Here is a 13,543-nt window from a genome sequence, read left to right as displayed (position 1 = left end):
TGTCACATGTCTAGCACATTAAGGTATTTTCTTCTTTTAACATATCATTCCCCTTTTCAACCTCATATCTCATATTACCTCTGCAAATGTCATATTTCCAATTTCTTTCACCAACTTACTTTATTACAAACCAATCTGAAAATTCAACCACAATTATTCTACAATCTATAAAGAAATCAAAATGCATCTTAAAACTTAATCCATTACACCTTCAGTGTAGGAAAATATGGATTAGTGGGTAAACAATCTGTAACTGGATTGATACTAGAATCGTGTGAATGCTGTCTTAATATAGTATTTCGACCCACTTGGTCACGGGTTACACAAAATCATTATTAGGATAAGACTAGTATGAACAATCTTTCTTGACCAAAAGAATATGGGGAGTGATATGTACACAACTCATTTTTGTTATGTATACAACCATCATGTTTTATAGTGTTGTACTGTACAACACTGTAAAGTATGATGGTTGTGTACATCACAAAAATGAGTTGTGTACATATCATTACCCAAAGAATATTTATTCCTTGCAAATCTAGAAAGTATAATCTGGAAGTTTTGTATTGAAAGTGTGGTTCGAATCATCAAAATTCTGGAACCCTTCTTCAATGAATGAAGACATATATTTATAATGAGTCAAAAGGTAAAATGAAGTGTTGCAACCATTCAAAATGGGTCATGATTAAATGACACATCTCTTGGCTATATACATGTTTGAAAGGGTGTATTCATACCCCAATAAACCACTTAAACATGTCCCAAAATGTCTATGTAAACAAGGGAACCATTTGTGAACCATTGCAACTCCTTTGGGTAAACATTACAACTTTACATCAGACCATGCCTAATCGTGCGGCTCACATGTCAGTTGGTGCGACTTACCAATACACATGAAAACTTTCTGATGTAAATTTTCACATTTTTAGTTATATGATGCGACACTTTCGTCAATAGGTGCGTTGCACCATAAGCCTGGACAACAATTTGAGTTTGTTTTCAACAAACTAACACCGAAAAGCTTTAACTCTTTGATGAATGTGTACTAACTTCATACTCTCCAAATTCATTCTAAAGTGTCAAAGACAACTTTCACTTTCAACTTAGTGAATTTCAAATCACCAAAATTTGTATTGTGATTTCACTAAAATCACCAACATTCACTTTCACATAAGTCATCCCCACCTTAATATAAACCGACTTTCGTGAAGGAATTTTGGGTATACAACAAACCTACAGTAACCTTTGTTAAATATACCCCGACTTTCGTGTTCGATTCTTGGATGTAAAGTGAAGCTACGAAAACCTTTGTTTCATTATTTTCTTGTGAATTGTATTTAACTTGGCTTATCAATACCACTTTCAAATTGGCTTACCAATACCACATTCATATTACACATAACATGTATGTATATTTTGAGTTACTTGTGAAGGATTTTTTGATATATTCGTTTAACCAAGTAGAGTTGGTGCTTTATGTAGGTTAAATTTCTTATTATTATATTTCAAGCTTGCTTTTAAAAATATGTTTGTTTTACATGATTTATATTTGTAAATTTCATTCGAGCTCGACAACATCTAGAGGTATGTATCGGTTTACTTCTCATACGGATATTTATGCACCTTTTTTTTATGTCACATTGGTCGGAGGTCCTTTTGAAAACAATATATCTGGCCTTGAGTAGAGGGTGGTGAAATGTCCCGTTCATATTAATTATAAACGTTCCATATTAATTGATTTCGTTGCGAGATTTTAACCTCTATATGAGACGTTTTTCAAAGACTGCATTCATTTTTAAAACAACCATAACCTTTATTTTATCAATAAAGGTTTCAAAAACATTACGTAGATTATCAAATAATGATAATCTAAAATATGCTGTTTACACACGACCATTACATAATGGTTTACAATAGAAATATATTACATCGACATATGTTTCTTGAATGCAGTTTTTACACAATATCATACAAACATGGACTCCAAATCTTGTCCTTATTTTAGTATGCAACAGCGGAAGCTCTTAGTATTCACCTGAGAATAAACATGCTTTAAACGTCAACAAAAATGTTGGTTTAACCTATATATATCAAATCGTAACAATAGACCACAAGATTTCATATTTCAATATACATCCCATACATAGAGATAAAAATCATTCATATGGTAAACACCTGGTAACCGACATTAACAAGATGCATATATAAGAATATCCCCATCATTTCGGGACACCCTTCGGATATGATATAAATTTCGAAGTACTAAAGCATCCGGTACTTTGGATGGGGTTTGTTAGGCCCAATAGATCTATCTTTAGGATTCGCGTCAATTAGGGTGTCTGTTTCCTAATTCTTAGATTACCAGACTTAATAAAAAGGGGCATATTCGATTTCGATAATTCAATCATAGAATGTAGTTTCACGTACTTGTGTCTATTTTGTAAATCATTTATAAAACCTGCATGTATTCTCATCCCAAAAATATTATATTTTAAAAGTGGGACTATAACTCACTTTCACAGATTTTTACTTCGTCGGGAAGTAAGACTTGGCCACTGGTCGATTCACGAACCTATAACAAATATGTACATATATATCAAAGTATGTTCAAAATATATTTACAATATTTTTAATACGTTTTACTGTTTTAAGTTTATTAAGTCAGCTGTCCTTGTTAGTAACCTACAACTAGTTGTTCATAATTAGATGTACAGAAATAAATTGATATATATTATCTTGAATCAATCCACGACCCGTGTATACACGTCTCAGGCTAGATCACAACTCAAAGTATATATATATTTTTGGAATCAACCTCAACCCTGTATAGCTAACTCCAACATTACTGCATATAGAATGTCTATGGTTGTTCCAAATAATATATATACATGGGTCGATATGATATGTCAAAACATTTGCATACGTGTCTATGGTATCCCAAGATTACATAATATATTAGAATATATGTATAATACAATATAAGTTAGCTAGGATATGATTTGTATAGATTTGTTAAACATTTCCCGTAGCTAAAAAGATCAAAAATATCCAATCTTGTTTTACCCATAACTTCTTCGTTTTAAATCCGTTTTGAGTGAATCCAATTGCTATGGTTTCATATTGAACTTAAGTTTATGAATATATACAGAAAAAGTATAAGTTTATAGTCGGAATTACAGGTTACAAGTCGTTTTTTGTAAAGGTAGTCATTTCAGTCGAAAAACGACGTCTAGATGACCATTTTGGAAAACATACTTCCACTTTGAGTTTAACCATGATTTTTGGATATAGTTTCATGTTCATCAGAAAAATCATTTTCTCAGAAGAACAACTTTTAAATCAAAATTTATCATAGTTTTTAATTAACTAACCCAAAACAACCCGCGGTGTTACTACAACGGCGTATATCCGGTTTTACGGTGTTTTTCGTGTTTTCCGATTTTAAATCATTAAGTTAGAATATCATATAGATATAGAACATGTATTTAGTTGATTTTAAAATTCAATTTAGAAGGATTAACTTTTGTTTGCGAACAAGTTTAGAATTAACTAAACTATGTTCTAGTGATTTCAAGTTTAAACCTTCGAATAAGATAGCTTTATATGTATGAATCGAATGATGTTATGAACATCATTACTAACTCAAGTTTTCTGGATAAAACTACTGGAAATGAAAAAAATGGATCTAGCTTCAAAGGATCCTTGGATGGCTTGAAAGTTCTTGAAGCAGAATCATGACACGAAAACAAGTTCAAGTAAGATTTTCACTCGAGATAAGATTGTTATAGTTATAGAAATTGAATCAAAGTTTGAATATGAGTATTACCTTGTATTAGAAAGATATCTTACTGTAAATAAGAAAGATTTCTTGAAGTTGGATGACCACTTTACAAGATTAGAAGTAAGCTAGCAAACTTGGAAGTATTCTTGATTTTATGAAACTAGAACTTATAGAATTTATGAAGAACACTTAGAACTTGAAGATAGAACTTGAGAGAGATCACTTAGATGAAGAAAATTGAAGAATGAAAGTGTTTGTAGGTGTTTTTGGTCGTTGGTATATGGATTAGATATAAATGATGTGTAATTTTGTTTTCATGTAAATAAGTCATGAATGATTACTCATATTTTTGTAATTTTATGAGATATTTCATGCTAGTTGCCAAATGATGGTTCCCACATATGTTAGGTGACCCACATGGGCTGCTAAGAGCTGATCATTGGAGTGTATATACCAATAGTACATACATCTAAAAGCTGTGTATTGTACGAGTACGAATACAGGTGCATACGAGTAGAATTGTTGATGAAACTGAACGAGGATGTAATTGTAAGCATTTTTGTTAAGTAGAAGTATTTTGATAAGTGTCTTGAAGTCTTTCAAAAGTGTATGAATACATATTAAAACACTACATGTATATACATTTTAACTGAGTCGTTAAGTCATCGTTAGTCGTTACATGTAAATGTTGATTTGAAACCTTTAAGTTAACGATCTTGTTAAATGTTGTTAACCCATTCTTTATTAAATCAAATGAGATGTTAAATTATTACATTATCATGATATCATGATGTATTAATATATCTTAATATGATATATATACATTAAATGTCGTTACAACAATAATCGTTACATATATGTCTCGTTTCGAAATCATTAAGTTAGTAGTCTTGTTTTTACATATGTAATTCATTGTTAACACACTTAATGATATATTTAAATATCATTTTATCATGTTAAATAAAGTGTATCAATATCTTAATATGATACATATGTATTTAGTAGACGTTATCATAACGATAATCGTTATATATATCATTTCGAGTTTCTTAACTTAGTAATCTCATTTCTTATGTATATCACACATTGTTAATATACTTAGTGAGATACTTACACATCATACTCTCATGTCAACCATATATATATGTCTATATATACCACAACATGTAGTTTTTACAAATTTGTAACGTTCGTGAATCGCCGGTCAACTTGGGTGATCAATTGTCTATATGAAACTTATTTCATTTAATCAACTATTAACAAGTTTGATTGCTTAACACATTGGAAACATTTAGTCATGTAAATATCAATCTCAATTAATATATATAAACATGGAAAAGTTCGGGTCACTACAGGTGGAATGACTTTTTCTTCTCGTTTGTAGAGAAACTTTTTCTTTACTCCGGGGAGGAAAAATGACTTCCTCATTCTAGAATTGCGTAACTGTTGTTGTGTATAATTTGACCTACCAATACCACACTCCTCGTTGTTCTATTGTTTTTGTATATAGGTCTTACTAGAACATGAAATCGGAATTGGCCGACTTCACAAAACTTAAAATCGACCTCCGACTGTCTGAATTGAGCGGCGGTGTGCCGGTGTCGTAGAAAAGTTACTGGAAGTAATCAATGGGTTTAGGTAACTTCAAGATGTTACGAGCTTTCACAGTTTTGGTGAGCAACGACGGCAAGAAGGCGGTGACGACTCAGGTGATTCAACTTTTGTTGTTTCTATGGTTAAGGTTTCATCAATTTTCTGTTTTTAAGAAACCGAATTGTTAGATTTGATGTATTATATTTTGATTCAAATAAAAATTATGTGTCCATGTATTAGGAATTTCTAATGAAAAAGATGATGATATTAATAAGTGGAGTATGACAATTTGTGATTATGTTATTAGTAAGTTTTTTGACATAAAAGTTGTAGAATATATCTTAAAATAAGTAAAATTAGAAATGGAATGTTGAATCATCTCTGCTTTTAAAGAGAAGAAAAAAGGAAAAAAAGCTAAGAGCAGGGGCGAAAATTAGAAGGTACAGAGGGGGCAGCCGCCCCCAATAGATTTGCAATTTTTAATGTAAAAATTTTGGATTTTTCAATTTCGCCTCCGGTGAAAAAATGTTTTGCCTCAAAGTTTTCATATTTTGTCTCAAAACCTCTATATTTTGCACAAAATCCTCCAAATTTTGTTCAAAAGACTCCGTATTTTGCCCCAAACCTCTATATTTTGCCGCCAAAAAATTGCTACGATTTTTAAAAAAAATTCGTCTCCGTTGAAAAAAATTCCTGCTTCCGCCGCTCGCTAAGAGAAATGAAAAAGGAAAAGTAAATTGATAGAATTACCCTCACGTACAATGCATGTGATGTCATTATCGAATTTTTTAACGTCTGTCATTCTAAGGACTATTCACGCAAAATTGTCAAACGATGAGGACTGTTTTTGTAAGATTTTTTTTTTTTAAAATACTGAGCGCGTAATATATAGAAAGAACTCTTCACCTGATTAGTAATCTAAAGGAACAAGTCAACGTGTGGAGTATATGAACAATATAATATAACTAGTAAAATAACCCGTGAAAACACGGGTTTATTTAAACGAAATAATTTAATGATATGTTTTAGGTATTAAGTAAATGTAAATGTTAAAGTCATTTAGTTTATTGCTCCATGGAACCACGAATTCCGACTAAGAAACTTGTCGTTGATATTACAAACATAAAGTTCGCTCAAAGTTGAATATTTATATTTATATTTTTAATAATAATAATAATAATAAATGCCTTTTAAATTTTTTTAGAAAAATAAAATTACTATTTATGAGATATTAATATTTCCTTTTATAAAAGATTTTGTATAATTTTTTTAAATAAATTAATATATAATTATGACATCTTCATTATGAAAAGTAAAAGGTAATCTAGCTTAATGATGTTGTCATTATTGTAGAGGTTTATTAGACTATATTGATAGATATATTAATATTAATATTATATTAATTATTAATAATTATTAATACGTTGATTTTGATTTAATAATATAATAATATAATTAATAATTTAATAATTAATAATATAATAATAATAATATAATAATAATAATAATAATAATAATAATAATAACACAATAAAAATTACAGCAGTAATAAAAACTCAAGATTCAAACACATAGATGAATTCCTTCGTGCGGCCAAACCAAATCCACCAAATCCGATTTTCCGGCGATCTTGTTACTTCTCCGGCGCAAAAAGAATTCACTTCGTAATTTTTTCTTACTACTCGTAATCTCCTATTTCATCGTCTAAATTCCCTAAATTCAAATCCTAACTTTCCCCAAAATCAAACTCAAAACCCTAAATGTCTGATAACGTACCTTCCGATATTCAAACAGCAATCATCAAATTACTTCCTATCAAATCGTTGCTCCGATTCAGACAAGTTTCAAAATCATGGAAGTCATTAATCGATAGCTCTGACTTTATCGCTAATTACCACTTCAGCAACGCTCCATTACAGCATCATGTACTTGTAAGGTACGTTGATTCAAAAAATGAGACATATATTTCAATTGTGGATGATGATGATGATAATTTCCCCCAAAACAAGGTCCCACTGATTGTTCCCTCTGATGTTAGCCTACTTGGTAAGTTTCCAAATATAATAGGTAGCTCTCAGGGTGTGCTATGCTTGTGTGTTATTCCACAAATATCAGTAGATTTTATGCCATTTTCTTGCAGAATGAATACATTTGTTCTATGGAATCCTACGATTAGAAAATCGGTTCGTATTGTTGTGCCTAATGCACTAAACAATTCGGAATATGAAACCGTTGTTGGTTTTGGGGTTTGTCCTGGTACTAGTGACCCTAAGCTTGTCAAAATTACTTATAGTTCAAGTTGGCAATTTAAGCCTGAAAAATGCATCCCTTTGCAAGTTGAGCTTTTTAGTTTAAGTTCGAGGTCTTGGAGGAGTTTGTCTATGAATGTGCCCCGTAAATCAATTAAACTGACATGGAGCCAAGTATGTATAGATAAGTTTATTTATTGGGTTGCCACTGATTGGACTTGTGTGGGTCAAACGACACAGACGAAGAATTTGATATTGTCATTTGATATGACAACTGAAGAATTTACAGAGATAGACCTTCAGAATAATTTGGCATGCATATATAACGGTCTCTTGCATTTATTTAAGTTACAGACATCTCTTGTTGTGCTTGAAACCGTGTATACCGAGACACAAGAAGAGTATTGTGTGTGGAGGATGGAGCATGGGGTTCCAAACTCGTTTACTAAGCTATTCGTTATTAAGTCACCATTTGAATCGTTGCAAATAGAAAAGGTACATGACTTTAGGAAAACTGGTGAACCTATTATTGAAATGATGCATGATTACAATTATGTACAAAATGCAATTTTTGTTTATGAACCCAGGTCAGAAGAAATTAATGATACTGGGATTGCTGGTGGTGGGTATGAATGCTTAGCAAAATCATACATTGAAACACTACTTTTGCTTGATCAATAGTAGAGTGGAGGATCAAGATATTGGTAACATTTCAAAGTGTAAAATGATCATTATTATAAAATGTGTTGCACAATACATGTATTTTAATTCTTATAGCAAGTTGTTGATGCTTTTATAATCCAAAAGTAACATTTGCATCTGTTGAGAGCCCTCCTGTATGACACACCATAGTGATGAGTCATACTACTAAAAGTAGCCATTTGGCGAGTCATACGGGTTCAGGTCTGGTTGACCCAACTTAATAAACCTTATATACTCTTTTAACAACCATCTGTTCACCCATATCAACCTATTTGGACCCGTTCTTACTTATAGAGATTCAGATTCCTATAGCTGACCATTTTACCCATCCTTACCCAGATCAGCCATGTTTTGGGAGAACGGGGCGTGTCTTCCACGTTTACTCAGACGAGTTCTTCTTTTCTACAATATTAAATTGCAATAATTTACATCGCATTTAAGTCTATGATATTCTTTTTCTTTACTTCTAATTGATGCTATTGAGTTGACTGGTGCAATAGTGATTATGTGCTTAATTGAGTGTCTATGTTTATGATGAAGAATTATGTTAAAATTGCTGAGTACGACGATTTTTTTTTTATCTAAATAAACAACGTTTTAAAAGCCTAAATAGTTGCAACAAAACTTACAGTTCACATTTCTGTGGCACCAAGTCACCTCATATAAAACTACAAAAGCCTAAATAGTTCTGCATCTTTGTTAAAGGTTATAAACTGATACTTATAATCTAGTAGTAATAAGTAACAAAATCTAACAGGTTAAATATATGGAAAGTATAAATTAATGCATGATATAGTAACAAGTAACAAAATCTAACAGGTTAAATATATGGTAAGTATAAATTAATGATCACACGGTAACAGGTTTAGCTTTACTAATTGAAAATGCAGAGCAATTATATATGGAAAGTATAAATTAAAGCATGATCATAGTGGACTTGATGGAAATTCATTTAAATGTAGATCTGTTTAATAGATTGACCCAATTTATTTTCAGTCTCATACACAAGGAATGTCAAACTAACCAAAAATATAATGAACAGCATAAGAAATACTAGTAACATATGTTTCCACATTTAAGATTATATAAACAAAATTAAAAAAACACTGCAATAGGGTTCAAACGTCGACAAACAGATCACGGATGATCTAAAAAGTTGTGGAAAATACTAGCAGAGTTGAAACAACCTAAGAGACTGGCAACTATAGGTTGCTGATCAACGGCTATAAACAAACCCAAGTTTTCGACTTGTAATTCAGTCACAAACTAATCAAACCCAAACGTCCTCCAAAATGAAGTTAGCCGGCTGGTGGGTTCGAGCCACATTGCCATTTTTTGATGTGCCATACTTCTTGAACACTGAAACATGTTTTCCTGTGCCTGATTTCTGGTGTAGATAGACCATCATCTTCGCGCATTCCCTGAAAAAGATGGCAAATTGTCAAAAAAATAAATATAAACCTTTCAATAAAAACCAAAGTGCAACATACTAGAGTTGTACAATACACACGATGTAAAAACAGTTAATAAAAGACTCCAATACAAGCTTTCCTTTCAATTCAGCTATGCATAAAAGTTAGCAATAAATATTTGAATTCAAAACAACTTTTACAATCCAGTTATGCGTAAAATCACCAAAAATGGGAACAATAATCTATCAAAATGTGTTTCTTTTACAAACCATGTGATGCTATTAACGGATCTTTTAACGTCTATCAATCTAAGGACTGTGCACACAAAAGTGTCTTTGATGATGACCGTTTATGTAAGAATTTTTTTTTAAAGACCGAGCGCTAATTTATACTAAGAATTGTTCACATAATTACGAGTATGTCTCAAGGAAATAGTCAATATGTGTGCAAGTACCGAGTACAGAGTAGTATATGAACAACGTTAATAGGGTTTTGATAAACATAGCTTTTAAGGCTACGTTCAAGCATATTATAAATAAGGTTTTTTAAATATAGTCCTAAGAGCTATATTTAAATATAGTTCAAGCATATTATAAATAAGGTTTTTTAAATATAGTCCTAAGAGCTATACTTAAAAACTAAATTTAAGCTTGAATATATTGTACATTGAGTTGATTTAAGGTAGTGGAGTGATTAGTTATCATTAACTTACAACCAGGGCTGTTCTGGTGTAATCTGGTGCCCTTGGCGAGTCTGGAAAAATGCCCTCTCGTAAACAAATTACACATTATGATTAGGGTTTGGAGCCTAGCCAAGCTAGACGGAATCTTCACGCCAATGTTATTATTGAATTAAAGTTTTGCAAAATGTGGAGAACAACTACGAGTTACAAGTTAATACATCATCTAAAACGATGTCTTTTTGTTTTTTTAAAGACAAAAATTAAGCACTAATTTGTCACAGTCAAAGATTTGCTAAAAACTTGTTTCTATTTCGCCCCTTAATTTGAGCACTTGATGTCATGAACACAACAAGAGAATAGTTGTATACCAACTCAAAAATGTTTAAACAAAAATATAATTAAATTATAGAAAGATAGAATATTGATAAATAGACAAAAAGACCATCTATTAAAACGGTTAGTGGTGTTGGTTGCTAGCGGCTCGGCTAATATATTTTCTGATTATAAAAAATTAGTAGTTTAGCATTATAGTTGGGCAAATATTCTAGATTGTAAAAGATAATTTTGTAAAAGGCCAATTTTTCCAACTTGAGATAATATTGCATTTGAACTAAAATAAAGCTAGTATTTTAAAGGGCTACAGAAAAATGTTGCCCCTTAATTTTCATGGTGCCTTAGGCCGTTGCCCATGCTACCCATAGCCAAACACGACCCTGCTTACAATCATTTCATGCATGTCTACACTTCTTAAATATAGTCCTTAGGGCTATCTTTAGATAAACTCTATTATTTATGGCAGTGTTGAATTCACGGGCGGATCTATAGTGTGTCTAGTGGTGGCACGGGACACCACTGAAATACGTTAGTAGTGAATTTTTTCGGATTTTTAACTTTTATAAATTTTTTTTTTTTAACCTGGGTATCCAAACGGTCAACTTGACTAATCCCAGGGCGACTACTCGCTACGCGAGCAGTCCGGAGTCATTGCAGGCGAACCTCCGTGGCCATGAGTGGATAACTGTGGGTGCCTGGAATCGAACTCATGACCTCCATTATGGAAGGCCAGGGTCATAACCATTCAACCACCACATTCATGGTTTCCTACTTTTATAAATATGGAATAAAATTATTTTTTGTATGATTAAGTGTGACTACTTTTATCGTTTTCCGTATTGATATCGAGGGGAGGTGATATTTCCAAGCATCTTTTTTATTGATCCACACATTTTTGTTGTTACTTTTCAGTTATGCCTTCCAATATTTTGAAATGAAAATTTTATATAACACATCATTAAGGGCAGTTTAGTAACTTTGTGTGGATTTATCAAAAACAAGTTTGGAAATATCAATTCCCTTGTATTAATATTATTATGGTTGATTGAATTTGATTTAATAAGAATAAAGCAATAAAAATTACTAATAAAAACTCAAGATTCAAACACATAGATGAATATCATGAATTCCTTCTTGCGGCCAAACCAAATCCGATTTTCCGGCGATCTTGTTACTTCTCCGGCTCAAAAAGAATTCACTTCGTAATTTTTTCTTACTACTTGTAATCTCCTATTCCACCTTCTAAAATCCCTAAATTCAAATCCTAACTTTCCCCAAAATCAAACTCAAAACCCTAATGTCTGATAACGTACCTTTCGATATTCAAATAGGAATCATCAAATTGCTTCCTATCAAATCGTTGCTTCGATTCAGACAAGTTTCAAAATCATGGAAGTCATTAATCGATAGCTCTGACTTTATCGCTAATTACCACTTCAGCAACACTCCGTTGCAGCATCATGTATACGTTGATTCAAAAAATGAGACATATATTTCAATTGTGGATGATGATGATGATAATTTTCCCCAAAACAAGGTCCCACTGATTGTTCCCTCTGATGTTAGCCTACTTGGTAAGTTTCCAAATATAATAGGTAGCTCTCAGGGTGTGCTCTGCTTGGGCTTTATTTCAGGTTTATTTATAAAATATGGTTTTACGCAAACGAATACATTTGTTCTATGGAATCCTACCATTAGAAAGTCGGTTCCTATTGTTGTGCCTAATGCATTAAACAATTCGGAATATGAAACCGTTGTTGGTTTTGGTGTTTGTCCTCGTACTAGTGACCCTAAGCTCGTCAAAATTACTTATATTTCAAGTTCGCAATTCAATCCGGAAAAATTCATCCCTTTGCAAGTTGAGCCTTTTAATTTAAGTTCGGGGTCTTGGAGGAGTTTGTCTATGAATGTGCCCCGTAAATCTATTGAACTGAGATGGAACCAAGTCTGTATAGATAAGTTTATTTATTGGGTTGCTGTTGATAGGACTCGTGTGGGTCAAGCGATACAAACAAAGTATTTGATATTGTCTTTTGATATGACAACTGAAGAATTTACAGAGATAGACCTTCCGAATGACTTGGCATACATATGTAATGGTCACTTGCTTTTATTTAAGGTAGAGACATCTCTTGTTGTGCTTGAAACCAAGTATACCGAGATACAAGGATATTGTGTATGGAGGATGGAGCATGGGGTTCCAAACTCGTTTACTAAGCTATTCGATATTAAGTTACCATTTGAATCATTTCAGGTATTAATGGTACATGACTTTAGGAAAACCGGTGAACCTATTATTGAAATGTTCTCTGATGACAGTTCTGTACACAATGCAGTTTTTGTTTATGAACCCAAGTCAGAAGAAATTAGTTATACTGGGATATCTAGTGATGGGTATGCATGCTTAGCGAAATCATACATCGAAACACTGCTTTTGCTTGATCTATAGAAGAGTGAAGGATCGAGATATTGGTAACATTTCAAAGTGTAAAACTAGCAACACACAACTGACTCTTGGAGCAAGCAAGCAAGATAGTAACGTTTAGTGATGTGGTCCATCTATTTTTACTTCTTTGTTATGGTGAAAAAAGTTTCCCGTGCATTTGCAAATGAATCTAATGATCATTATTATAAAATGCATTGCACACTACATGTATCTTAATTGTTATAGCAAGTTGTTACTGCTTTTATTATCCAAAAGCAACATTTGCAGCTGTTGAGAGCCTTCCCTGTATGACACCATATTGATGAATCGTAGTACTAAAAGTAGCCATTTGGCGAGTCATATGGA

At 32.1% G+C, this 13,543-nt stretch overlaps 1 protein-coding gene and 1 long non-coding RNA gene across 2 annotated transcripts; both read left to right on the top strand.

Annotated features, from left to right (window-relative positions):
* The first annotated feature begins 7,134 nt into the window (after positions 1-7,134).
* On the top strand, positions 7,135-8,304 carry LOC139855167 (F-box/kelch-repeat protein At2g43270-like). Its single transcript, XM_071844412.1, has one exon. The coding sequence runs from the start codon at positions 7,135-7,137 to the stop codon at positions 8,302-8,304; it is 1,170 nt and encodes a 389-aa protein (XP_071700513.1).
* Positions 8,305-12,301: 3,997 nt separating this feature from the next.
* On the top strand, positions 12,302-13,226 carry LOC139855752 (uncharacterized). Its single transcript, XR_011761546.1, has 2 exons — positions 12,302-13,006; positions 13,089-13,226. It is a non-coding gene; the product is annotated as an uncharacterized lncRNA (long non-coding RNA).
* Positions 13,227-13,543: the final 317 nt, after the last annotated feature.

Source organism: Rutidosis leptorrhynchoides, chromosome 6, assembly GCF_046630445.1.
Source record: "Rutidosis leptorrhynchoides isolate AG116_Rl617_1_P2 chromosome 6, CSIRO_AGI_Rlap_v1, whole genome shotgun sequence".
In the NCBI taxonomy this organism is placed as follows: Eukaryota; Viridiplantae; Streptophyta; class Magnoliopsida; order Asterales; family Asteraceae; genus Rutidosis; species Rutidosis leptorrhynchoides.
Note: the sequence above shows the minus strand (reverse complement) of the source record. Positions and strands in the feature narration are given on the sequence as shown.

Coding starts and splice junctions, on each gene's coding strand:
- LOC139855167 (XM_071844412.1), top strand. CDS start 7,135: ATGTCTGATAACGTACCTTCCGATATTCAAACAGCAATCATCAAATTA.